This window comes from Microtus oregoni, unplaced genomic scaffold (genome assembly GCF_018167655.1).
Source record: "Microtus oregoni isolate MIOR12 unplaced genomic scaffold, Mior012 000033F_ref0000390, whole genome shotgun sequence".
Taxonomy (NCBI): Eukaryota; Metazoa; Chordata; class Mammalia; order Rodentia; family Cricetidae; genus Microtus; species Microtus oregoni.
The window spans coordinates 27,698,860-27,724,843 of record NW_024543092.1 but is presented as its reverse complement, the minus strand read 5'-3'; the positions used below and the strand labels follow the sequence as shown (position 1 = coordinate 27,724,843).

General features: G+C 34.7%; 3 protein-coding genes across 3 annotated transcripts; all 3 read left to right on the top strand.

Annotated features, from left to right (window-relative positions):
* Nucleotides 1-4,433: 4,433 nt before the first annotated feature.
* LOC121466563 (olfactory receptor 5D18-like) lies at nucleotides 4,434-5,390 on the top strand. The gene has a single exon (XM_041680342.1). The coding sequence runs from the start codon at nucleotides 4,434-4,436 to the stop codon at nucleotides 5,388-5,390; it is 957 nt and encodes a 318-aa protein (XP_041536276.1).
* Nucleotides 5,391-13,119: 7,729 nt separating this feature from the next.
* On the top strand, nucleotides 13,120-14,055 carry LOC121466574 (olfactory receptor 5L1-like). The gene has a single exon (XM_041680356.1). The coding sequence runs from the start codon at nucleotides 13,120-13,122 to the stop codon at nucleotides 14,053-14,055; it is 936 nt and encodes a 311-aa protein (XP_041536290.1).
* Nucleotides 14,056-21,619: 7,564 nt separating this feature from the next.
* On the top strand, nucleotides 21,620-22,582 carry LOC121466404 (olfactory receptor 5L1-like). Its single transcript, XM_041680099.1, has one exon. It carries the CDS (start codon nucleotides 21,620-21,622, stop codon nucleotides 22,580-22,582), a length of 963 nt encoding a protein of 320 aa, XP_041536033.1.
* The last annotated feature ends 3,402 nt before the right edge of the window (nucleotides 22,583-25,984 follow it).

The following is a 25,984-nucleotide window of genomic DNA, read 5'->3' as shown; positions in this document are numbered from 1 at the left end:
TGTATTGACAATCTTTCCCCAATCTGTCATAAGCTTTAGACAAAATCTGATTGTCACATTCAGCAGTTTTGATTCTCTCAGTTAATGTTTCAGTTCCTACAGAAAGGGACTGAAGCTTACAATCCAAATCAGCTGTTCCCTCTTCCATAGTAATGAATTTCTCCTTATCATCAGCCTGTACCTTTTTTAAATTTTTCTCAGTTGATCGAATCATGTTAATCAAAGATCTGTTCTCTTCCCGGAGAACTTCAAACTGATTCCTGAGAAGATTGTTGTCATTCTCAATTGTTTTTAAGCGTTCAACCTCTGCCTTAAGAATCCTGGATTCGTCTTGTAAAGACTTTATCATATTTCTATTATCAAACCATATAATGCCAAGGAAAACTACGAATCCCAGAAGGATCCATAGATGTGGGGTGATAGACACCTCTTGTAAAATCTTCCACATGGTACAATGAAAAAAACTGTTAAATTCTTGAATGGTAACGTGGTCAGATATTTTGTTTATAAAAGAATTTTTTTTTTTTTTACCTGCAATGACCGGTTCCTGTCAGTGGTGGTCTCTGTGGTTTTGGAGCCTGTCCTGGAACTAGCTCTTGTAGACCAGGCTGGCCTCGAACTCACAGAGATCCGCCTGTCTCTGCCTCCCGAATGCTGGGATTAAAAGAGTGCGCCACCACTGCCTGGCCAGCCTCAAACTCCCAGAGATCCACTTGCCTCTCTGGATATTATGGATCTGAAGTCCGAGTGTATCTCGGGCTTGGCACTGGGGCCCAAGTCAAGAACTAAAAATAATGGCACCCAGGAGCGTGCTGTGTTAGCTAGAGGGCTATGTGTTTGAGTCCAATATCGCTTCCTGAGCTGCGGTAGCTAATCTTGCTCGCAATGGTTTGGAAAGATCAAGCTTGCGCCCCGCCCCTCCCCCCCACCATGCTGGATGCCAAAATGTAACGGCGTAAATGAATGTAGACAGATTGTAAAAATATATACAGCTTTAATGGAGAAATAGACTTAAAGAACCACGGTTCCTGCGGAGACCAGGAAAGCAGAAACAAGCGCTGTGAGCATGCTTGCCAGATTTATAGGCAAACATTAGCCCGAGGCGAGCATGCCCCCTAAAGGGTGGGACTTATCTCTACACTTAATTATACAACTTTTTATTTATCCATTCTTCTGTTGATGGACACCTACATCATTTCCAATTTCTGGCTATTATAAATAGAGAAGCAATAAACATTGTTGTCCAAGTGTCCTTGTGGTAGGAGAAGGCATCCTTTGGGTATATGATAAAGAATGGTATAGCTGGATCTTGACATTGGTTGATTCCCATCTTTTTGAAGAACAACAATATTGTTGTAGTTCGGAGCAGCAGGCTACGTTCCTGGCACCTGGCTGCCCGCACGGCTAGCTTTATACCCGAAATAATTACATGGAAACTGTATTCTTTTAAACACTGCCTGACCCATTAGTTCCAGCCTCATATTGGTTAGCTATTACATATTGATCTAACCCATTTCTAATAATCTGTGTAGCCCATGAGGTGTCTTACCAGGGAAGATCTTAACCTGCGTCTGTCTGGAGTGGGAAAATCATGGCAACTGCCTGACTTGGCTTCTTTCTCCCAGCATTCTGTCTGTCTACTCCGCCTACCTAATTTTTCTGTCCTATCAGGCCAAGCAGTTTTATTAGTTAACCAATGACAGCAACAGATAGACAAATGACCCACCTCCATCACAATACTGATTTCCATAGTGGTTATACAAGTTTTCACTTCCAGCAGCAATGGAAGAGTGTTTTCATTGCTCCTCTTTTTCAACAGCATGACCTGTAAATTCTGTTATTGATCTGAGCCATTCTGACAGGTTTCAGGTGGAATTTCAAAGTAGTTTTTGCTTGCATTTCTCTAATGACTGTGGATGTTGAGCATTTCTTTAAGTGTTTCTCAACAATTTGAGTTTTCTCTACTGATATTTCTTTTATATTTCTACGACATTTGTTAATTAGTTATTGGTTTTGTGATATTCAGTTTCATGAATTCATTATATTTTAGATACTAGTTTTGTATTACATGTGGACTTCATAAAATCTTTTATCATTCAGTAAATTGCCACTTTGTCCTAATTATTATGTCCTTTGCATTATAGAAGTGTTTCAGTTTCATAAAGTCCCATTTGTTATTGATCTTAGTGCCTCTATTAACAGTGTTCTGTTCAGAATGTCTTCTTTTGTTCCAATTAGTTCAAGGGTTTTCCCCACTTTCTCTTCTATCAAGTTCTGTGTATCTGGTTTTATGTTCAGGTTGTTGGTATATTTGAAGTTGAGTTTTTTGCATGTTGGTAAGTATGGATCTATTTGGATTCTCTTATATGCGGCCATCTAGTTTGAGCAGAACCATTTGTTAAATATGCTATCTTTGTTTCCAGTGTATATTTCTGGTTTCTTTAACACAAGTATGTAGGTTTATATCTGGGACTTCAGATTTATTTCATTAAGCAACATGTCTATTTCATGCTAATATCATGATTTTTTTTCTAGTATAGCTTGTTAGTACAACTTCAGATCAGTAATGGTGAGACCTGGTTCTTTTGTGCTTCCATATGAGGCTGAGAATTGTTCTTCCAAGACTTGTAAAAAATTGTTTTGGAATTTTACTAGATATTAAATTGAATCTGAGGATTGCTTTGGATAGGTGAAAATAATCAAACACTGGTTAACTGAATAACTTAGTCATGAAAAATCACAGAATGAATCAATAAATCAAGGAAATGAAAGGTAGCCTTGAAACATCTGAAAAGCAAAGATGGCCAGCACTGACATTGGGATACTGTGAAAGTACAAGATGGGCATTGTCACAAGAAGGCTGATATTAGAGGCACAAATATATCACATGAGTAGTTAGTTATCTGCAGATTCAGGAATCAGACTTGAAACATGAAACACACTTGGAGATGGAGAGATGACTTTGTGGTTAGGAGCACTTCCCAGCACTCACATGGTAGCTAACAAGCATCGGTTTCACTTACTGGAGAATATGACACATTTTTCTTGCTCTTTGAGTACTGTAGACATGTGAAGCACAGATATACATGCACGAAAAACAACTGTAAATATATATAAACAAATATAAATCCATCAATAATAAAGAAAAATGCATAATCCAATATTATTAGAATGGAGAAATTATAAAATCAGACTACAAGTTGTGATTTAAAATTTTAAAGAAAAAAACTAACAATTTAACAGATGTTTGAACCAAAAGTTAAATGTAATTATGGCATCAAATATGACAATCTGTGATTTCTTAAAGTTGCATCATATGAAGTCATTAATTTCCACAGAAAACTTTAAGATCTCAAGAGAATGGGGCAAGATTGCCCCCAAAGGTTTGTGCTTCTAAGGCTTAAACTATTAATATAAGGTAAGTCTCTCAGACAAAAGATGTTCTAAAATTCTTTACAATCAGGTTGAACATTCATACAGAAGATTGTTTTCCGTCTTCTTACTTTTCAATCAGAATGACAGTTTTGGAAGGAAGACCCAGACCTGGCTATGCCCTTGGTTTTTGGTGCTTGGGTAAATAACAAAGAAGTGGAGTGCCTTCCTTCTGTGGAGATGTGATGAGGGGTTCATCTAAAATCTTCAGTACAGGTAAAGGACAGATGGGATGTGAGAATAGGAGAGAACGGAAAATATGAAATGTATGAAATATGTATGTATGTCTCATATTTACATTATCCCTTTCATTTAGGAAATTATATCATTTAATGATGAAAAATTAACTAATTTATAATAAGTATAGTACAATCTCACTCTATAAGAAATATAAAAATGTCAAGAATTTGCATTTTAACTCAATGTGTTTCTAAGAAGAAATTTTAAAAATGGTATTTTCGTTAGTTTGAGCCCTGGTCCTTATTTAAAATATCCTTCAGTCCATCTAAGGCAATAAGTCCATCTAAGACAATAGATGATGAAAGGCATACTTTGCTTTGATCTCCAGGTTTCATAGGTGAATAAGTGTTTCACTGATTGCAGCACACCACGCCTGTCTGTGCTCTATGTGCCGCCACACAGTTTGTGAACCGGGCAAGGGGCTGGAGATTGAAACACACAAAGACTTACAGAGACATAGAGACAGAGATGAGTCATCCTTGAAGCCAGAATGCCTCAGGAATGCCCCCTTTATTATGTCCAGGGGCAGCTTATATAGGGATAGCCACGCCCCAACCAAATGCACCAGAAACCACTCTCCTGACATGAGGAACTCCTGAGGGTCTAGCGCTCAGAGCAGCTGTAGGATCAGATCAGGGGAAAACAAGTTGTTTACAAGAAATTCAGGATCTGGGGGCTCACTGCTCCCACATAATTTTTATTTATCTTCTAATAATTTTTCTCATTCTCAGGAATAATCTTCATACTCTTACAAACCAATGATGTGGCTGTCAGAAAGAAACAATAGCGGGGCCATATTCATCCTCTTGGGCTTCTCAGATTGCCCGGAACTGAAAATCCCACTCTTCTTAGTGTTTCTCGCCATCTACAACATCACTGTAGTAACCAACATTGGCATGATCCTCATCATCAGAATTAACCCTAAACTGCACACCCCCATGTACTTCTTCCTCAGCCACCTCTCCTTTGTGGATTTCTGCTACTCCTCCATCATTGCTCCCAAGATGCTGGTGAACCTTGTTGCAAAAGACAAAATCATTTCATTTATAGAGTGTATAGTGCAATACTTTTTATTTTGTGTCTTTGTGGTAACGGAAGCCTTCTTATTGGTGGTTATGGCTTATGATCGGTTTGTGTCTATCTGCAACCCTCTGCTCTACACAGTAGTTATGTCTCAGAAACTCTGTATTACATTGGTGATGGGATCATATGCATGGGGCTTTACATGTTCCTTGACACTGACGTGTTCCATTGTTCAGTTATCTTTTTATGGTGTCAATAGAATTGATCACTTCTTCTGTGAATTCTCTTCACTGCTAGCCCTTTCTTCCTCTGATATTCACATCAATCAATTACTGCTGTTCATTTTTGCCACTTTCAATGCTGTCAGCACACTTCTCATCATCCTTTTGTCTTACCTGTTTATTGTTGTTACTGTCCTCAAGATGCCTTCCGCCAGTGGGCGTCGTAAAGCTTTCTCCACCTGTGCATCACACCTGACAGCCATCACCATCTTCCATGGTACTATTTTATTCCTTTTTTGTGTGCCTAACTCTAAGAACTCAAGGCTCACAGTCAAAGTTGGCTCTGTGTTTTATACAGTGGTGATCCCCATGCTGAACCCCTTGATCTACAGTTTTAGAAACAAAGATGTCCAAGGCACAGTCACCAAAATAATGACAATGTTACCACGTGTTAAGAATGATAGACACAATTAAAAATTTCAGACATTTACAGTCAAATAATTTCTCATTGGACATCACATGATTGTGGTCTTTGGTTAGTATTTAAACTGTCATCTTCTGTGGTCTTAAACATACTTTTAAAGTTAGTTGAGTTAATATTATGCATGGCTAAATTAATGGGGTTAATTTGGAAAAATAAAACATGATTATAGCGTCTGAAAAAAAACAGTGATTTATTTTTATACTTCATCCTAAAATGGATCATCTTAAATAGTTCAAAATACAAATATTCAGATTACATGATGATATGGTTTTCTTCTAAAGATACTTGTATATCCTGAAAATATTATTCTATCTTCTATTATTGTCAGATATTTAGGACACAGGAACATCTTAAAAAAAAACAGAATGTTTTCATTCTCACATAAAATTGAATTCATTGTAAATATGAGAAATTGTACTTGCTTTAAACAATGCAAACATCTAATACTATGAAAGGATGAATGTGACTATTTATGATACATGATACAGAAAATAATAACCTTAGAGATTTTTAAAGAGAAAAATGTGGTAATTGATTAAAAATTATAGGAGGATGCTTTCAAAAATATGTAAAATTTAAAAAATTATCTTATAAAACAGAATATACACATTATGTATATTACTTTCATTGAGGAATAGATTTTACTAAGGAGAAAATAGAAGTATAAAATCAAGAATATATGAATATTGTTATCATATCAATAATCAATAAAGTTTTTTTTTTTTTTTTGGTTTTTCGAGACAGGGTTTCTCTGTGGCTTTGGAGCCTGTCCTGGGACTAGCTCTGTAGACCAGGCTGGTCTCGAACTCACAGAGATCCGCCTGCCTCTGCCTCCCGAGTGCTGGGATTAAAGGCATGCGCCACCATCGCCCGGCTATCAATAAAGTTTTTGAGAGCTAGTGTTGATTTATTGATATGTAATAATATGTATGTGCAATAATTGCTATTTAAATAACTGATTCTCAGTAAATTTTAAAGGATAGCAAGTGAGACTAATCCAAAATTTAAAGTAATTTATTGGATTATAGAAATATGGCATCCCATATCAGGGCTTTTGTTGTACTAAACACTTTTTATTTTCTATTGATTTTGTTAGAAGATGCAGGAAACAGAAATCCAAAAATGTATCTCCAGGATTGCACAAGCAGCAACAATTAAATGCTTTGGAGAAGGGATTCTCTGACTGACAAAATTTTCTTCAATTTATGTAGAAATCAAAAGCCTAGATTACCATCTTCCATGGTACCATTTTATTCTTGTTTTGTTTGTATGCCAATCCCTAAAAACTCCAGGATTACAATCAAAATGGGTTCTGTAGCTTACACACTGGTGATCCCCGTGATGAATACCCCCATCCCCCTATTCAACCATGGTCCTCTTAGTAATGTCAATAAATTCACTAAACTTTAGTTGAGTAGTTTTATTTTGTCAGTCCTTAGTGCTCTCTCTTAGATAAATACTTGTATACTCACCTTTTCCAGAATATGAAACAATGTGGGCTTATTTTTTAGCATACTTGTGTTAAAGATGATCATATTTTATACAAAAACAATATATCAAGGTGTCTTTCTGCTTTATAATAATCTTTACAGTGTCATTTTCATACTGATATATGTAACTTTCTATGTTTTTATTTGCTTTGAGACTATCTGGGCAATCAGATCATGTTTGAGGGTAGCCTTCTCTATATTACAAGTTTATAGTAAGAATAGGATACTTATCAAATAATGTCTTCACTCTCTCTACAGCCAGATAAATAATCCAGCAAGTCAAAACAGTAGTAGAAAGAATAAAGAGAAATAATCTAATCAGAATAGAAAACATTTTTTTAAGAAAAGAAGCAATAGAAAACCCCACTCAGTAGTATTATTAAGTGCCATAGATTCAACTCACTTATTTCAAACTTGAAAATAGATTCTTCTCTCATAAAATACATTACAATAATAGTTTACCTTCTCTAAACTTCTCTCACTTCCCTCACCACATCTTGGCAAATGCCCAACTTGATCCTACATTAGACATATTTGAACATACATGCTTATTGCTGCACTGCCCTCAACATAAACAGAAGTAGGGGTAGATGTCAGCCAACTGGTGACTACATCCATGATATGTGGCACAAAAATAAGATGAAATATCATTCTTCATAAAGAGTGTAATTATGTTCTTTGTAGTAAGAAGAATAAAACTGACTGATGTTAATAAAATAAATCAATCATAAATAAAACTTTGGATTTTTCTCTTGTATGCAAGTTCAGAGTTTCAGTATTTATATTTGGAGATATAAATTGACTTTAATTTCATGAAACTACATAACAGCAATAAGATAAGACAAAGTAGTATTAATTAGGTAGGGTTAGCTTCAAATGAGATAATGGAATACATACTACATAAAAGTGAAAGACGGGCATTGCTGAGAAGAAAGGAACAAGTGTGTGTATATAATAGGACACAAAAGGTTAAAGGAAAGAAATAAATAGAGAAAATATACTTATAAAAATATAACAAAACCAACTACTTTGTATGCTCATCAATAGACATTAAATAAAATATAAAAATAGTCTATGAAATTAATAAAGATAAGACACAGTGAGGACATGAGAAGAAATTTAGTGTAGAATATTAGAGAAAATTCAAGAGTGAAAAAGATCAACTAAATTTTCAAGAACTATAAATAGAGGAATACACAACAGAATATAGTTAATAAGGTATCAAAACGGGTTTAAGACTTTTGCCCAATTTATTTATTAACAAACATAAGGGATTAGTAATGGAGGAATCATAAAGAAGTGGAAAGATCAGTTCTAAAATTTTTAATCTCCGTTATTAAATAAATCCATCGCTACACTAAAAAATAAAACTATCAGAAAGAAAACCCATAGCAAAAATACAATAAAGAGGTGGATTTATATGATGCACTTGAGTACTGAGTACTGATTGCTGCCCTCTCTGAAGACTGGATGGGGGTGAGGTGGGGAAAAGTGGAGGAAATGGGAGGAGTGGAGGGAATGGGAATTGAATTGGTATGGAAAATGAGAAAAGTTGTGGTTTTATTTTATTTTTATTGATATTTATTGAGTGCTACATTTTTCTCTGCTCCCCTCCCTGCCTCTGCCCTCCCCCCTTCAACCATTTCCCAACGTCTTCTTACTCCCAATTTACTCAGGTGAATTTGTCTTTTTCTACTTTCTACTTCCCATGTTGATTAGATTTATTTAAGTTTCTCTTAGTGTCCGCATTGTTGCCTAATACTCAGACACAGAAAGACAATTATCACATGTACTCACTCATAGATAGTTTTTAAACATAAAGCAAAGAAATCCAGCCTACAAACCACAATCCCAGAGAAAAGTTTTTGTTAAGAAATAAATTGTTAAAAATGTACAAACCATTTGAAGCATTTTGACTAAGTCAGTAAAAATTAGTTTAAAATATGATTGTGTATTTTTCTCCAAAAAAAAAGAGATACCAAGTATTTTTAAAAGAATAAGCAACCCACAATCCCAGAGAACTTAGACAAAAATGAGGGCACTAAGAGAAACTTACATAGTTCTAATCTACATGGGAAGTAGAAATAGACAATATTTTCTGAGTAAATTGGGTGCATGGGGACCTTGAGGGAGGGTTGAAAAGGGGACGGGAGAGGCAGGGAGTGGAGTAGAGAAAAATGTAGAGCACCTTATAAATCAATAAAAAAGAATAAATCAAGTCCTATAATATTCTTTATATCTTTAGATATAATGTCATAAGGATTCCAAAACCCTCTTATGTGAGGCATCTGCTAGGATGCTGTATATCATAACTCCCACGGCTACCCTACATACATCCCCTTTCCATTTTGCTACTGTGGAACTCTGTACTTCAAGAAGCACACTATAGTGTGACATTATCTGTAATGTTAACTAAAAACAAATGGGAAGGAACTATATTTCCATCAACTATGTTATATCATATTTCAATATATTACTTCACAAACAAAAATATACATAAAGTAAAATTATATTATATAAAATGAATGTACCAAAGAGAAAGAAGAAAGACACAGGTCTGAATTGTCTTGATGAAAAAAAAAAAGCCAAGGTTAATGGGAAGCCCTCAAGTAATTCTCATGCTTTAGGCTTTGAGCATTTACTCTTGATTTTTCATTCAAGTGGTTTAAACAGATGACAATAGACAAAGGAAATTTTGTGTGCCTAAAAAATAAGAGAAAAGATAAATCATAAATATACAGAATATAAAAGGACACTGAAAATTTATTCCATAAGAAATTTTCATATTAGTTTGAGGCAATTATATATAGACTATGGAGAATTGAAAATGATTTTATTCTCATTACACTCATAAAATTTTGGGATATTTTGGTGAATCTATATGCACACAGACTACTTTGAACATGCATTTTTGAAGTCACTATTGTATATTTAGGAAAAGACCAAATGTAAGTAGAGAGAGGTATCAGTGTTGTGGACTCCATGAAAGCACGTGAAGTCTGCTCTCCCAGTATCACTTCAGCAGCTGTGCTAAAAACCAAAAAGACTAATACAGATGACCAAGTATAGCTCAATAAAAAATTAAAATAATAATAAAAAAGACTTAGAGTTCTAACAGAGATCACATTTTTTTTTTTTTTTTTTTTTTTTTTTTTTTTTTTTTTAGCTAAGGGTAGGCTTCATCTGCTTACGTTTTAGTCACCTATCTCTAAAGGAGACATTGAAATGTTGAATTCATTCAGTTTTATGAACTTGGATTATGACAATAGTTTATATAAGTTTATTATGTAAGAAGGACTCAGCAGTATTCATCACATCTCTCTGCTCTTTGGGGAAACTCTGTGATGACTTGTCACCCTTTATTGTATGTGTAGTGGACTGGTCAAACATGGCAAACATGTCTTATGTCACCTATTCACATATTACACAGAGGTAATGCTCAGGAGTAGCCTTCATTGTTTATCAAGAAACTTGGTGCACACCTTTAATCTCAGCACTTAGGAGGAAAAGGCAGGCAAATCTCTACACATCTGCAGCCAGTCTGGTCTACCTGGCTACAGGACAGGCTTCAAAAGCTACAGAGAAACCCTGTCTCTAAACCACTGCCCCCCCCCAAAAAAAAAGAAACTTGAATTAAATTATGCTAACTTATGATACACTGGTCCACACTGATTAATTTCCCCATTTTATATCTTATTATATTAATAATTGAATCTCAAGAGTGACTGATTTTCTTGCTGTCACAATGATATTCCACAGAGATTGGTGCTTGTTTTCAGAAGCTTAAAATCATAGGCCTTGGAAATACACACATATAAAAAGTGTAGCATTTTCTGTAGTAGCAGAATATCACCAGGAGCAGAAGGTGGCATGTAAAGTATGCTTGACAGGTTGGTTGGCTGAATCTATATAAATACAATATTCCGTGGTGGAATACACTAAAATAATAGTGTATGAGATTTAAAAGGTTAATTATCTTCCTCACTGTATAATTTTACCATTATAACATATAAAAATGGGTTTTCTGTTTTACTCTTTACGTTTTGATTTTTTTGTTTTGTTGTTGTTGTTTTGTCTGAGTCAGAGATTCTTTGTGTAACAGTCCCGGTTGACAAGGAACTCCCTTTATGTACCAAGCTGGTCTGAAACTTGCAGAGTTTTGGTGGTCTCTGCCTCCAACGTACTGGAGTTAAAGGAGGACTACAAAACTCTAAACTTTTTGATACATTGAGTTTTATACCTTGATTCTAGAGCATGCATTAGTACATACCATGCTATGAAAATGCAAGTAGGAGGATATACTCCATTCTTGGTAAGAGATAAAACCACAGAGAATGCTGTTTGCTCTGCTGAAAGACGTAGGACAGCTGCTGGTCTGAGAGGGAAACAATGTAAAAAATGGATGAAAGTGGCTTCTTGTTTCTTTGTCATTTAATTTATTTCTCACTCATGAGAACCTTACCCATTCCATATGGCAGATGCTGTATAGTGCTTTTCTCCCAGTCAATCAAACACTGGGAGTAGCAGTAAAATAACCCTCAGCACGGTTCATGCAGGAGCGGAGACATAAGAACCATGTCTGAAGTAGAAGAGATGATTTATTTCAGTTTTAGGAAAGATGTTTGATATGTCACTCTTATGCATTTTTTTCCAGCTCTAGGCCGAGGGACAGTTTTGTCTAGATCATCCTTTGTGTAATGTATCTAGTGAAATCTAAAGTAAATGGGGAAATCAGTAGCCTTTTCCATTAGGCGTTACCAGACTCCCTTCCTGCTGTGACAGCAGAAACTGGCCTTGGGCACTGATAGATATCCTCTTATGTCACATTCCTTACAAGTAAAGAAGCAGTGCTTTTAGGAAATCAGAAAGATACCCTTTCATCATTAGCCCTTTTAATGGTAAAGCATTTTTAAAATTATGTTTCCTTGAGGAATGAATCCCCGTCAAAGCAGAACAATGGCGTGTGTTCAAAATTAGACATGTTAATGAATATATCTTCATGTTTTATAAATCAGATGATAAATTGAGAAAAGCTTGTTTCTGGTGTTCTCTATATTCTTTCCTCCACAAATGTCTTATTGGTACCTCAAGGATGTTTCTATCAGGATCAGGGCAAGTGCACATGAAGGGACTTTCTACATATTTGAACTTCAAGTTCTTAAATAATCCCAACTTCCTACACAGCTATAGCCTGCAAGTTTTCTTTAGAATCTGATCATGTTATAAATCCTTTACTGAATCATAATATGAATAAAATTATTTATGTTCAATGGCAAAACCAAAACATATAGTTTATGTGTACAGTGTTTGTTCTATATCCATTAAGTTTTTAACTTTTTTCCATTCTCTCCTACTCTGTGCAATTTAATTAAACTAGTTTATCAAATTAAGTGATATTCTTTTTCATATATAACAATTTTTTCTAATGACCCTCTATTTTCATCTTGATTTATAAATTATAATAGCTCAAATAACTTACATTTATCAGCTACCAATTGTCTTACGGACATGCTCTACATCTTTAATTAGTTTTCTCAAAATATTTGATGCAACATATTTGTTTTTAAAAGGTATTTAATTAAACAGCTGAAGAGTCATGAATATGAAAAGGAAGTTGGCACACAAGAATATTTATTCCATGAACTACGGCTTGAAATAAATCCTAAAATTAACGAAATCAGGGTAATTAGTTCACAAAGACAACTGATAACTTAGAAACTAAGCCTGTTCTTTTATTTTAAAACAGCTTAGGAAAGCCAATAACTCATAACATCAGTTATTTAAATTTTTCTGGAGATAGTGGAGGCTAGCTCCAAATGTAGACCTCATTTTCCAGGGTCCTTGTGTCCAGAAGATTAGCTGATGAGAATTCTGGGTGAATGGAAACTAAATTTTAGAGAAAAATGCGTGAACTAACAAGTAATAATTAATATTTCTTTTTAATTTAAGGTCATAATTACAATTTCAAAAAAGTTAATAAGATAATTAAGTATAATGCACAGATTCTAATTATGCTTTGATTGCTGAATTAAACTCTTGACTTTAAGGACTTCGATTATCAAGGCCTTAGTCAAGACTAAATACAGATAAACATTTTCTTATATCTTTACAGATATTTACTACAACCCCCCATCCAGAATCTGTTTCTAGGAGAGAGGTTAAACTACATTTTAAAGCACACATAAAGAATTATATAGTTCTTTTCTCCAACCACTTTTAAATGTAACACATGGTTGAGGGAAACTGCACCTCTGTGGCACAATTCATTCTCCAGGGATTTTCAGATGTCCCTGAGTTGAGTGCTGTCCTCTCTCTGGTGTTTCTTCTCATTTATGGTGTCACTGTCTTGGCCAACCTGGGCATGACTGCTTTGATTCAGGTCAGCTCTCAACTGCACACCCCCATGTACTTCTTCCTCAGCCATCTGTCCTTTGTGGATTTCTGCTACTCCTCCATCATTGTGCCTAAAATGCTGGCTAACATCTTCAATAAGGACAAAGCCATATCGTTCCAAGCATGTATGGTCCAGTTCTATCTGTTTTGCACGTGTGTAGTCACCGAAGTCTTCTTGCTGGCTGTGATGGCCTATGACCGCTTTGTGGCCATTTGTAATCCACTACTCTACATGGTCATCATGTCCCCAAAGCTCCGCATGGTACTGGTGTCTGGCTGCTACCTCTGTGCATCAGTGTGTTCTCTGATTCACTTGTGCTTAGCACTTGAGATCCCGGCATTTAGTTCAAATGTCATCGACCACTTCTTCTGTGATCTGCCTCCCCTCTTAAGTCTGGCTTGCTCTGATGTCACTGTTAATAAGGTGCTGCTGTTTGTTGTAGCCACCTTCAATGAGAGCTTTAGTATTGTGATTATCTTCACCTCCTACTTGTTTATTCTCATCACCATCCTAAGAATGCGCTCTGCAGAGGGGAGGCGCAAAGCCTTCTCTACCTGTGCCTCCCATATCACAGCCATCACCATCTTCCATGGAACAATTCTTTCCATCTATTGTCCATCCACTTCAGAAAACAGTGGGGATGCCAATAAAGTGGCCACAGTGTTCTACACTGTAGTGATTCCTATGCTGAATCCCTTGATCTACAGCCTGCGAAACAAGGACGTGAAAGGTGCTCTCAGAAAAGTTGTAAACTCTAAGATATATTCCTAATGAACACTGTATTGTCAGTGTGCAGAATTCTCTGGTAGATATTGGCAGAGAGATTAATAGATGAAACAAGGTTTTGCTACAAACTGCAGATACAAGGCATTTCAGAGTGATTCTTTTGTTTTGTGGTTTTCTTTTTCCATTTTGTGACTCTTAAATTACAAGCAAACATTTAAAAATACCACAATTGCTTTTAGACTATTGGAAAATTTGCAGCTAATGGAAAATATGCAGTTTTATAAAGAAAAAAAAATTTGTAATATTGAATAATTCAAGTAATTTTTTTTCAATTTTAATGATGTGTGTGACTCTGTATGTGGTCTGTGCATATGAGTGTAGTGTCCACAGAGAACAAAATAATCTTAGTCTTCTGAGACACATGATGTGTGTCCTCATTATGGCTCTCAGGACATCTAAAAGATAAGAAAGGCATTGTAACTGCTGAGTCAGCTCAATAGTCTGTTTACAGGGCATAAAACATGCATAAGAAACCTTGAATTCCTAGAAAATAAATGCTTCCATCTCATTTTCATTATGTCTATTAAATACTATCATTGTAGAGAAATTTAGTAGAATGTCTCTACTTGTTTTATATCTAATTCTGTGCTCATGCTAACACTGCTGCTGGTGAAATAATTGAAGTCACCTCAGTTCTTACTCTATTCTTATATACACATATAGCTTCCATTTCATTAAAGTTGTTCTTTGTTGATTGCATATACAGAAACATCACACACACACACACACACACACACACACACACACACACATATATTGCTTTCTCATTACTATCAACCCATTTGCTGCAAGCTCTTTGGCCCTTATACTCCCTTCTTGCTACATATCTCTTTCCCATGTCCATGATTTTTATCTTGTCCTTTGTGACTCTCAAAGTTCACTCAGGGCCATCAATGTGATCATGGGTTTGAGACTATCCACTGGAGCATGATACTTCATTGGTGGCTTTGAACTTGAAGACAGTATCTTTATCCAGATATTGTCTATCTATAGTCATGCATAGTCAATATATGGCCCATAGCCTCTCATAATGATGCAATGTCTTTCGTTTCCCAAATTTTCATGTTTCTCAGCCACATTAATTTTCAGTTCTGTCTATACTGTTAACAGTCTTATATTGTGCCTTAGCATTTATTCCAATTTGTAAAGTACCTTCAGTTGTGGATAGAAGACTTTCTCCTTGTATCTATGATGTTATTAAAGCAATGGACTGGAGTTTAGGGAAACCAGGTTGGTGTCTTCAATTTGATTTTATTTACCATTAAATTCATTTTCATTCATTTACTTCTGAAGGTTTGTACAAACACCTAAATAAATGCTTCTAAACACATATGACGGAAAACATACACTGTTTATCTTTTTGAAATTGATATAATATTCTTAATATGATTACATGGATTTCCTACAAATGGACTATTACATGAATTCCACTGCATATAGATTGTCATTTTTATCCCTTCCTCAGTTCCTGGACACCTATGCTACTTCCACGTTTATTCTATTGTGAATAGTGCTATAATAAATGCTGTTTTTAAAACTGTTGTTAAATTATTTTTTCTTGATATTGTGGAAAACCCCTGGGGAATGCTCTTGGTAGAACTTTCCACCCACTACTTCAGCCCAATGAATTGAAAATATCCTCAGCAAACAAAATGAAATTCAGTCAACGTCTTAGTGGCTTCAAGTGTAGAATGCAGGAAAGACATTTACCTGTTTGCACCCCAACAAGAGTGTATTGTTCTCCTTATGTCTGGGCATACAGCATAAAGTTATTTCTCTAACATTGCTCTAAGTTTATCCTTTGTTGGTTTACAGTCATAAAACATACATGATGAGACGCTTAAGTAATATATGATACAGAGAAAGAAAGTCTACACAGGAAAATTATATGATAAAGCTTCTCCTTTCTCTAGAATACCATTAATTAATATACCTCATCTTTTCAATGAGACTTCATGAGGCAAATTATCCTGCTTAAATAACAAAATGCAAAGTATAATTTAGAACCTGAGAGAAGACAGAAGGGAGGCATAAAAGACTTAACTGCAATGTTTCATATTAGATATGTTTATATTTATTTTTGTGGGTTAGCTTAATATAATGTATTCAAAGCATATAATTGGCCAGAAAACTATGAAGAAATTTTTAGTACAATTCCATGTTATAAAATCACCTTATCCTGACTAATATGAGATGATAGTCTTATATCAACCAGATATTTAGGGAATTAAAGAAATTTTAAAAGAAGGAAATGCAACCTATTGACTTTCAATGATACTTTTGACAACTTTAAGTGAGGCTCCTGTGCAGACACCATGATACTCCTTTCATGGGATGCTAATGGTTTTTAATGATTTAAAACTCATTCACCCTATTAATAAGATAATAAAATGACATAATTTGATAAAGCCCTTCAATTTTATGTATGATATATGCTTTTAAAAGGCATTATATACATATTTCTGAATTTTTGAAACTTAAGAAATACAAAGATGCCAGTAATTATTGTTCCATTCAAGTTTCATCTAAAATTTTCATGCTTTTTGTATTCACAATTCAAATTACTGCTACTATTTCCTGTTCTCTTATAAATTTTTTTTTTTTTTTTTTTTTTTTTTTTTTTTTTTTTTTTTTTTTGGTTTTTCGAGACAGGGTTTCTCTGTGGTTTTGGAGCCTGTCCTGGAACTAGCTCTTGTAGACCAGGCTGGTCTCGAACTCACAGAGATCCGCCTGCCTCTGCCTCCCGAGTGCTGGGATTAAAGGCGTGCGCCACCACCGCCCGGCCTCTCTTATAAATTTTAATTAGATATTTGAGGTAATCATCAAATGAACATTTCCAATATAAATGCTAGCATCCACATAATTATTTATTGAGTTTAAAGTTTAAAACATTCCTGACAACAATGCTGATACTTTAAAAAAAATCCCTTGTTATCACCATCAGCATTTATACCTGGATATAATTCACCATATAACATCTTGGTAGATATCCCAAAATCTCATTAAGATGTGTTTTTGGAATGCATTTGCTTTAAAAATTACTTGGCTTGACATGACGTTTTGCACATGGACATCTTGAAAGGCATTACATCCATTTAACAGTACAGCATCGAGGCTTAAATTGACATTTTAAAGCCAGAACACCCAGGTAGAGCAGAAGATGTGCATGGTCGCATCTGATGACATACAGCTTTCCATCCACAAGTCATAACACAGTCTGACATCTTTTTGAGTTTATACCTTTGTCCATAGAGTCAAGCAGATGGAGATTCCAGAAGCCAAAATATTGCCATTTCTAGCAAATTATTTTGATTTTCTCAATGATTTCTCACTGTTTTTCCTTTGTAAGTCTAGTTAGTACAAAGACTACACTATATTTTGGTTGACTATGATGAAGTTTAAATGAAATAGTATTTATACAAATTTTAGAAGAATCTGAGTGTGTATTATTATTATCCACTTCTATTCAACAGCATGTGGTCCCAGCTGTGTGTTAAAATATTTCCTAACAATATGATAAAGGAGAACTTTATGAGAAATACTCATGAAATGTGAATTATAGTTCACACACGCACACACACACACCACACACACACATTACATACTGAGCCCATTTAATTTAATGCAGCTTGTATGTTTCCAGGACTGATCACTTTGTATATTTTAAGATTTGTGACAGACATTTTATTTTTGGTTTGATATACCCATGATAGTTACACATATTTGGGGGAATTATGATGTTTTGATTGCACACATACATTATTTAATTATCAAGTCAGAGCAATCCAGCTGTTCTGCATACAATTCAAGTTTGTTTTATAGTGAGAACACTGAGCTTTGATTCTTAGCCACAGCAGTGAGGCAGAAGTCAGAGTCACACTGCTCTCTGTAGCTGCCTAAGATACCTTTGCAGTGATCTTCTCTCAGATAATGCTGGGAGTCTTTACTTACCTGCAGAAAAGAATTGTCTAATGATCAGTATGAAGTAGAGTTGGAATTTATTTATTGTTCAGACAATGAATAAACCACACCTAACTGTGGGTGCGTTCAAGAGAGTGTCTCTGTCAAGTGTCTTTATAAGAATTTCTGTGGCTTCTGAAATTACATTGCAAATCCTTTATATGGAAACATAGATTTGATAATACTGCCAGTAATAATATCCATTGGATAGGCTTACTGTTTAAAGATAAATATTTAGGTCCCTTGGGTTGTTATTAAAATTAAATATTTTCTTTCTATGTAAAACTTCAGTGTTTTGTTCATGAGATTTGCAGAAATTTCCAGGAAATTTTTTATCTAGGAAACAAGTAAGGGGCTTATTAGTAGGATTAATAGACTTAGACACAAGTACAACTCATTAATATTTTAACACTTTATTTGAAAATATCTCCAGTTAAGGAATGTTATTTAATCTTTATAATGGTAAAATTCAGTTCAAACAATGTTTTCTTTTTACATACACTTTATCTTATTCTAACTTTATTGCCTTTGCTGTGCTACAGCTCCCTAAACCTGAGTGGTTCTACAGAGAATAATTTTTAGTCTTCCAGGACATACATCTTTAGTTCAGCTTTATTACCTCTGTTTTGGCACAGAAGTTAGTCTTTGCTTTACATAATGGATCCTTTTCCCTGGAGTTTAATTTACAGAATAAATGCTCTGCTTATGAGAAATGTTTAAAATCTCCCCTGCTAGTGAGAAATATCTCAGGTTTGTTCAAAAGCAGAAGGCTCTAGTTACCTGAATTTGGAAATGGATACATCTTATTGATATTTTCATTTTAAGATGTGTCTTCCTTTCTTGTGTTCTAATGCAAGTTGCACATGAGAATGCTTCAACTTTACAATAGACAGGGGAAAGAAACTTGGTTTTTATGGAGAGGCAGTTGATGACAAATGAGAATCGATTCTACTGATAGCAAACGTTTTGAGCACGAAAAGTTTCAGACTACAGAATGTAAGAAAGCCTTTTGCCTTTGCTCTCTATTTTCCTCTCTGTATTTATTTATTTATTTATTTATTTATTTATTTATTTATTTATTAAGATTTCTGCCTCCTCCCCGCTACCACCTCCCATTTCCCTCCCCCTCCCCCAATCAAGTTCCCCTCCCTCTTCAGCCCAAAGAGCAATCAGGGTTCCCTGTCCTGTGGGAAGTCCAAGGACCTCCCACCTCCCTCCATGTCTAGTAAGGTGAGCATATAAACTGCCCAGGCTCCCACAAAGCCAGTACGTGCAGTAGGATCAAAAACCCATTGCCATTATTCTTGAGTTCTCAGCAGTCCTCATTGTCCGCTATGTTCAGCGAGTCTGTTTTTCTTTATGTCTCTGTCTCTTTCTCTCTCTCTCTGTGTGTGTGTGTTTCTCTCTCTCTCTCTCTCTCTCTCTCTCTCTCCTTTTTTAACCAACTTACTTCATAAAATCTATAACTTCGGGCAAAGGATGAGCTTCTTTAAGCCATAGGCAATGCAAATCAAGGTGCTGAACTGTCTCTCTAAACTAGTCATGCAGTTAGGTCTTGTGAACTTTGTTTGCTTGGAAACAGATAAATATTTTGTGATCAATTTAGTTTGAATTTATAATAAAATAACTTCATGTTATCAGCAGAAAACATCACAAACCTGATTTCTAAGATTTTTCAATCTTATCAAGAAAAGTTTTCCAGGTCAAGCAGCGTAGCACCCATCTCTAAACCCAGCACTCAGGAGGCAGAGGCAGGCAGATGATTGTGAGTTCGAGGCCAGCTAGTTTTAGGTTAGGCTACTACAAGAGCTAGTTTTAGGTTAGGCTCCAAAGCTACAGAGAAACCCTGTATTGTAAAAGCCAAATAATAATAATAATAATAATAATAATAATTAATAATAATAAAATACCACCTTTCCGGCTTCAGTTTTAGTCAGCTGTCTAGAGTTAGTTCATTGTGTGGATTGAGGCCTGATGGGCTTTTCCTTGCTCAATTTAACATTTCTTCCTTTCTTCTTTCTTTCCTTCCTTCCTTCCTTTATTATTTTAATTTTTTTTTTTTTTAAGACAAGGGTTTTGGTGTAGCCCCAACTGTTCTGTAGATCAGACTGGTCTGTACTCATAAGATTCACCTGTCCCTGTCTCCCAAGTGCTGGGGTTAAAGGTATGTATCCAAGCCAGGCTTCACTCTCTTCCCCTCTCTCCCAATTGACAAAAAAATCAAGGCAACATGACCTTATTTGGTTTCTATTTCACTAAACTTAGTTCAAGACAGAAGAAAATGCAAGTCTTTTTGTTTTTGTTTGAATTTTCCTCAGTTTTCCTTGTATTACTGAAAAAGTATGCATAGTTCCCATTTTTTTTTCAGAAAGTCAGAGAATAAAATAACCTCAACAATGTATTGTGTTTTGACTATCATAGGTTTACACTCTTTTAAATCAGACTCTTTACCCTAAAACTTACTTAAGATATCTGGAGAGGTTGTCATTGACTTCTTTGTTAATTTACATAATTATATTTCAGTACATATATGTGTCATAATTATATAGCATATGTATATATGACATTATGTATATGTACATGTATATACCTACATTTATGTCCTTGCATGCTATAATTTTTTTACAGTTATACATGTGTAAGATATAATTTGTAAAATACATGCTAATTTTTCAGTGTTTATGTAATGATGAACTATAATTTAACTATTTTTCCTTTTGACAGTCTTTTTGTATTTATAACCTAAAAAAATTAGTAAATTGATTTTTGAAAATTTTAATATGATTTTACATTATAGAACACTGAGATTACAATCTTCAGAATAATTTAGATTTTGTTTTTCATAATAATATTTTTAGTAAGTCTTCTTACTCATTTTCTCAAAAAAGTTTATCTTATATGAGTCATTATAGAGTTTGAGTCTAGCAAACCAAGTCGTTCAAATTGAAAATAAATTTTTAATTTATTATTTACTTTTTAAATTTTTACTATTAATTTTTAATATTATTAAAATTTCAGGATTTTCCAAGGGATTATTTTTCAGATGAAATTTTATAGTGTCAACAAGTATAATTTTAGGTAATTTTGCTTCAAATTTCATACTCTTAGAATGAGTGACAGTAGTATAAATGTGTATATAACATAGCTAAAATAGGCCACAACCAGTAAAGTCAGATGTTTAATAAAGTTTTTTTTTGTGATTAGATAAGTCCCACGACATGTCATATTATGGCACTAAATGCATTTTAGGCAAAAATTGTACGGCCATCCTCAGATATCAGTTTATTTCTAATTTAGATGGTCATCCATTGCTTATAATGACAGGTATGAAAGAGGTTTACTAAAAAGTGTTTTCGTATGAATCTGAACTAGCCAATATTTTGAAATGTTAATTACTCTGTTTTGATTGTACTCTAAACATATATACTTGACATTAATGCTCTATTTTTTTCTGCAGTTAACATAAATCTCTCTCTGTTCTGTCTCTCTCTCTCTCTCTCTCTCTCTCTCTCTCTCTCTCTCTCTCTCTCTCTCTCTTTCTCTTCCCATAAGTAGCACAGGGTTTTTCCTAAACTGGCATATGGCAGTCATGGATGAGGAAAACTGCACCTCGGTTGCAGAGTTCATTCTCCTTGGCTTTTCTGATGTGCCCGAGCTGACATTCTTTCTGTTTCTGGTGTTTATTCTCATTTACGGAGTGACAGTCATAGCCAACTTGGGCATGACTGTTCTGATTCAAGTCAGCGCTCAACTTCACACGCCTATGTACTTCTTCCTCAGCCACCTGTCCTTTGTGGATTTCTGCTACTCCTCCATCATTGTGCCAAAGGTGTTCACTAACATCATTAACAGCGAAAAAGTTATTTCTTACCTGGAATGCATGGTGCAATTTTATTTATTTTGTGCTTTTGCTGTCACTGAGGTCTTTCTGTTGGCTGTGATGGCCTATGACCGCTTCGTGGCCATTTGTAATCCACTACTGTACATGGTCATCATGTCCCCAAGGCTCCGCATTGGACTGGTGTCTGGCTGCTACCTCTATGCGTCAGTTTGTTCTCTGATTCACCTCTGCTTAGCCCTTGACATCCCATCGTTTAGGTCAAATGTGGTCAACCACTTCTTCTGTGATCTGCCTCCTCTCTTAAGTCTTGCTTGCTCCGATGTTACTAAGAATGAGTTATTCCTGTTCGTCATTGTCAACTTCAATGAGATTCTCACCATTGTAATTATCTTCATCTCCTATTTGTTAATTCTTGTCACCATCCTGAAGATGCGTTCTGCAGAGGGGAGACGCAAAGCCTTTTCTACCTGTGCCTCGCACCTCACGGTCATCATTGTCTTCCATGGAACAATCCTCTTTATTTATTGTCAGCCAAGCTCTGGCAATAGTGTAGATGTTGATAAAGTAACTACAGTTTTCTATACTGTGGTCATTCCCATGCTGAATCCCCTAATCTACAGTCTGAGGAATAAGGATGTGAAAGAAGCTCTCAGAAAAGTGTTAGTTTCTAAAAAGAATTCTCTCCTGGAATTTTTATTTCACAAAGCTTAAGGATCTATATTGAAGTTCCATGTAGTGACAAATATATTAGTTGAATATGGAGCATAGAAAAATAACTATTACACAAGGATGTTAATTAATAACTCTTAGCATTCACATATCTTTTGAATCTCTGTTTGTAGGAATGAGGGTTTATAATGGTTGTATTTATGATTGTTCTTTAATTTGTAGCATTTTAAGCCAATATGAGTTATAACAAAATACAAGCACTATTTTTAAATATTGTAAATCTTTATTACAGCATAATTTAAGGAATATATGATCCATTTAAAAATGACTTCCTGATATTTTACAATGAATAACAAACTTATACACAAGTATCTGGACTTTATACACTAGCATATGTCATATATACATTAGGCCTTTTGGTGTTTTCTATTCTCTTTGATATTCATTTTAACATTTATTTACAAGAATTCAAGAAATATTATTTGCCTATCATAACTCAAAAAGTTTTGGGTCCATTTTTGTTTATAGTCCTTTGTGGGTTTTTTTTTTTTTTTTGGCCTTTGTGTTTCTCTGTATTGGGCTTTAAAATCATTGACCTGTCTCATCAAGATCTGCATTTATGACCTATCACAGACTTTTTCCTACTATTATCTTGAATCTAGTGAGAGCAAAGCATATACTTGACTTGTAAGTGCATTTCCAGCCTCTGTTAGTTCTTTGCGTATGTAGTTGACCTTAATAAAATATTCCTTTGCCTCTCTTACAACTTTCTTTCAGGCAGACTTGATTCATGTTTCACTTCTATAGTCCAGGATGATTTATATTGATATCCACATCATGTTTACTTGTTCAAGTAAAACATTTCTTAAATAATTATTTTATTTTTAAAAAGAAAATAAATTATCTTTTTTCATTTTACATACCAATCCCAGTTCCCATTCCCTCCTCTCCTTTTATTCACTCCACATACCCCTCCCAAATCCTCATCCATTCCTCAGAGAGGGTAATACACATTGCTTTAGGGGAGGTCCAAAGCCCTCCCTACTAAATGTAGGCCGAACAAGGTATCCATCCAAAGAGAATGGGTTCCCCAAAAGCCAGTACAAGTAGTAGGGAAAAATCCTGGTGTTACTGTCAGTAGCTCTGCAGTCTTCTCTAGGTATACAACTGTTACCCACACTCAGAAGGTCTAGTTTGGTATGATGCTAGTTTCTTCCTTCTCCAGCTAGAGTTGGTGAACTCAGGTAAACTGTTTCAAAGGGTGTCCCCATCATGGTCTTAACCTCTTTGCTGGAGAAATGGCTTCATTTTTAAAGCTAGGCTCACAATTAAAAATATAAACACATTAATCCTATTATCTATAAAATGTTAGAATAAGAGTTAGACTTTGTTTAAGAAACCAAAAAAGATTGGGTGTGTTGTATAGATTAAACAAAAGTTTTTATCACAGTGAGAAGCAATTTTACCTATATACTTAGAAGACATCCAAAAGAAAAATTAAAAACTTGAACTTGTGACTCTGATAAGAATAGTCATTGTTTACTAGAACTTGATTGATAGTTTACCAGAACTCCAATGATTAATGTTAAGACTCTGAACTTTTGAAGTCTTAATACAGCAGTAGCGTAGTAAGGGAAACTGTGAAAGTTAATACTGATTTCTTGCAATTATATTTACTAATGTATTTTCTATAAATAGATACGGTATTTCAATTCATTCCACTACTTTTTTCACAAAATATTTTGAGTGCTATTAGAAAAACTGTTAGAGTTATTTAAATCAGGGGCCTAATAAATACAATTAAGCTTTCTGCATAGTCCACAATTTGGAAACCAAAGTACCTTTGAGGAATTGCCAAGACAATCATTTGTTTCATCACTCCATTTGTGATTAATCAATTCCTTGGTGAAACTATTTAATTGCTCACTTATTTTCTCATGAGAATTTAGATACTATTTTATGGACTCTTAGAACCTCAATAGGAATTAAAGGCCTAAAAACACACCTGCTTTTTCAAAGAATCATAAGGGAGGTGTTTTTTTTTTTCAAAACACACTGAAAGTGTGTCCAAAATGAACAAATTCTACAATGGATTTATACTTCTTGTTTAAGTATTACACATGTTTTCTAGTTGAAACTGAACTGTGGTTCATAACAGTGAGGAAGGAGGTGAATGAAAGAAGTGGTGTTTGTCTGGTAAGTGTTCTAATGAAAATGCTCAGATACTGATACTACATCGGATTGTAGTGGTTCAGTTCTCATAATCACTATCTAGAAAGCTGATAATTTTGAACAAAATTGCAGCCATTGAAGTTATTCAAACCAAAAAGCCAGCAATACACCCAAGTACACTTAAAACATGATATTCTTAAGACATCTGTCCATATTATCAGACCCCGAGGTGACATCTAAATAAGAACGCATTTATCATTGTGAGGGATTTGTTAATAAATTAAACACAGCAGTGAATGGTGGAACACACCTTTTATCCTAATACTTGGGTGACTAAAATAGGTAGATCTCTGTGAGTTAGAGGTGAGACTTGCCTGGTCTAGCAGTGAGCTCCTGGCCAACCAAGACTGCATAGTGAGACCCAACTTCCAAACAGTAACAAAGAAAGGATCAGAGATTTAGATTTCTGTTGAAGTGAATTTAATTTGTTAAAAAAAAGAAAAACAAAAAAATTGGTTTCCTCTTATGTTAGCTTAATGATATCATTCCTTATAGACAAACATGTAAGAAGCCCACTGGAGTCATCATAGCATACAAAGAAAATCTGTGAAAGAAGCATTAGAATTTAGTATGTGGAACTCTGGGTAATTACATGCAGATTTCTTGGTCTCTGTTAGAAATACCCTATTCTTGTCTACAATTTTTCTAGAACATGTTTTATTTTCTTCTTTTATGACTCATTTGTACTTTGGCTATATTTAATATTTTATTTCCCTTTATTCAATTTTGTTCCAGGTTTAAGTTTACTTTTCATTTTATTATTAAATCTTGAAACATGAAACAAACTTGCAAGACTATCAAAATTAATCTTTCCAATAAAATTGAATTTCTGTCACCTATAATTCATTGATTAGAAGTGGTAGTCTCTGGTAAGCTGTTCCATTAGCAAAGAAAACAATTTTTCATAACTATTCAGACCACTATGACATTTAATTTTGCATGTAATTTTGAGTCTCCTTTTTGAGGTTGTTCTTCAAATGACAAATATAAAAAACAGTGACTAAATACAGGCAAGTCATTGTATTCAAGCACAGTTACTTGTTACTTTATGTAAATTTGCCTTTCCCTTGCTGTCTCAGCCAATGCCCTTGCTTCAGGTTTAGTTAGGTCGAAATCTTGTGTGTATAGTTATAAATGAAGGGACTGTCATTTTGTCATTTCATGAGATTTGGCACTTCTTGTGAGTAATCCACTTATATTTTAGGAATAGAA

Bases quoted from the DNA above. Each gene is read 5' to 3' on its own strand.
- LOC121466404 (XM_041680099.1), top strand. From the start codon at position 21,620: ATGGATGAGGAAAACTGCACCTCGGTTGCAGAGTTCATTCTCCTTGGC.
- LOC121466563 (XM_041680342.1), top strand. From the start codon at position 4,434: ATGTGGCTGTCAGAAAGAAACAATAGCGGGGCCATATTCATCCTCTTG.
- LOC121466574 (XM_041680356.1), top strand. From the start codon at position 13,120: ATGGTTGAGGGAAACTGCACCTCTGTGGCACAATTCATTCTCCAGGGA.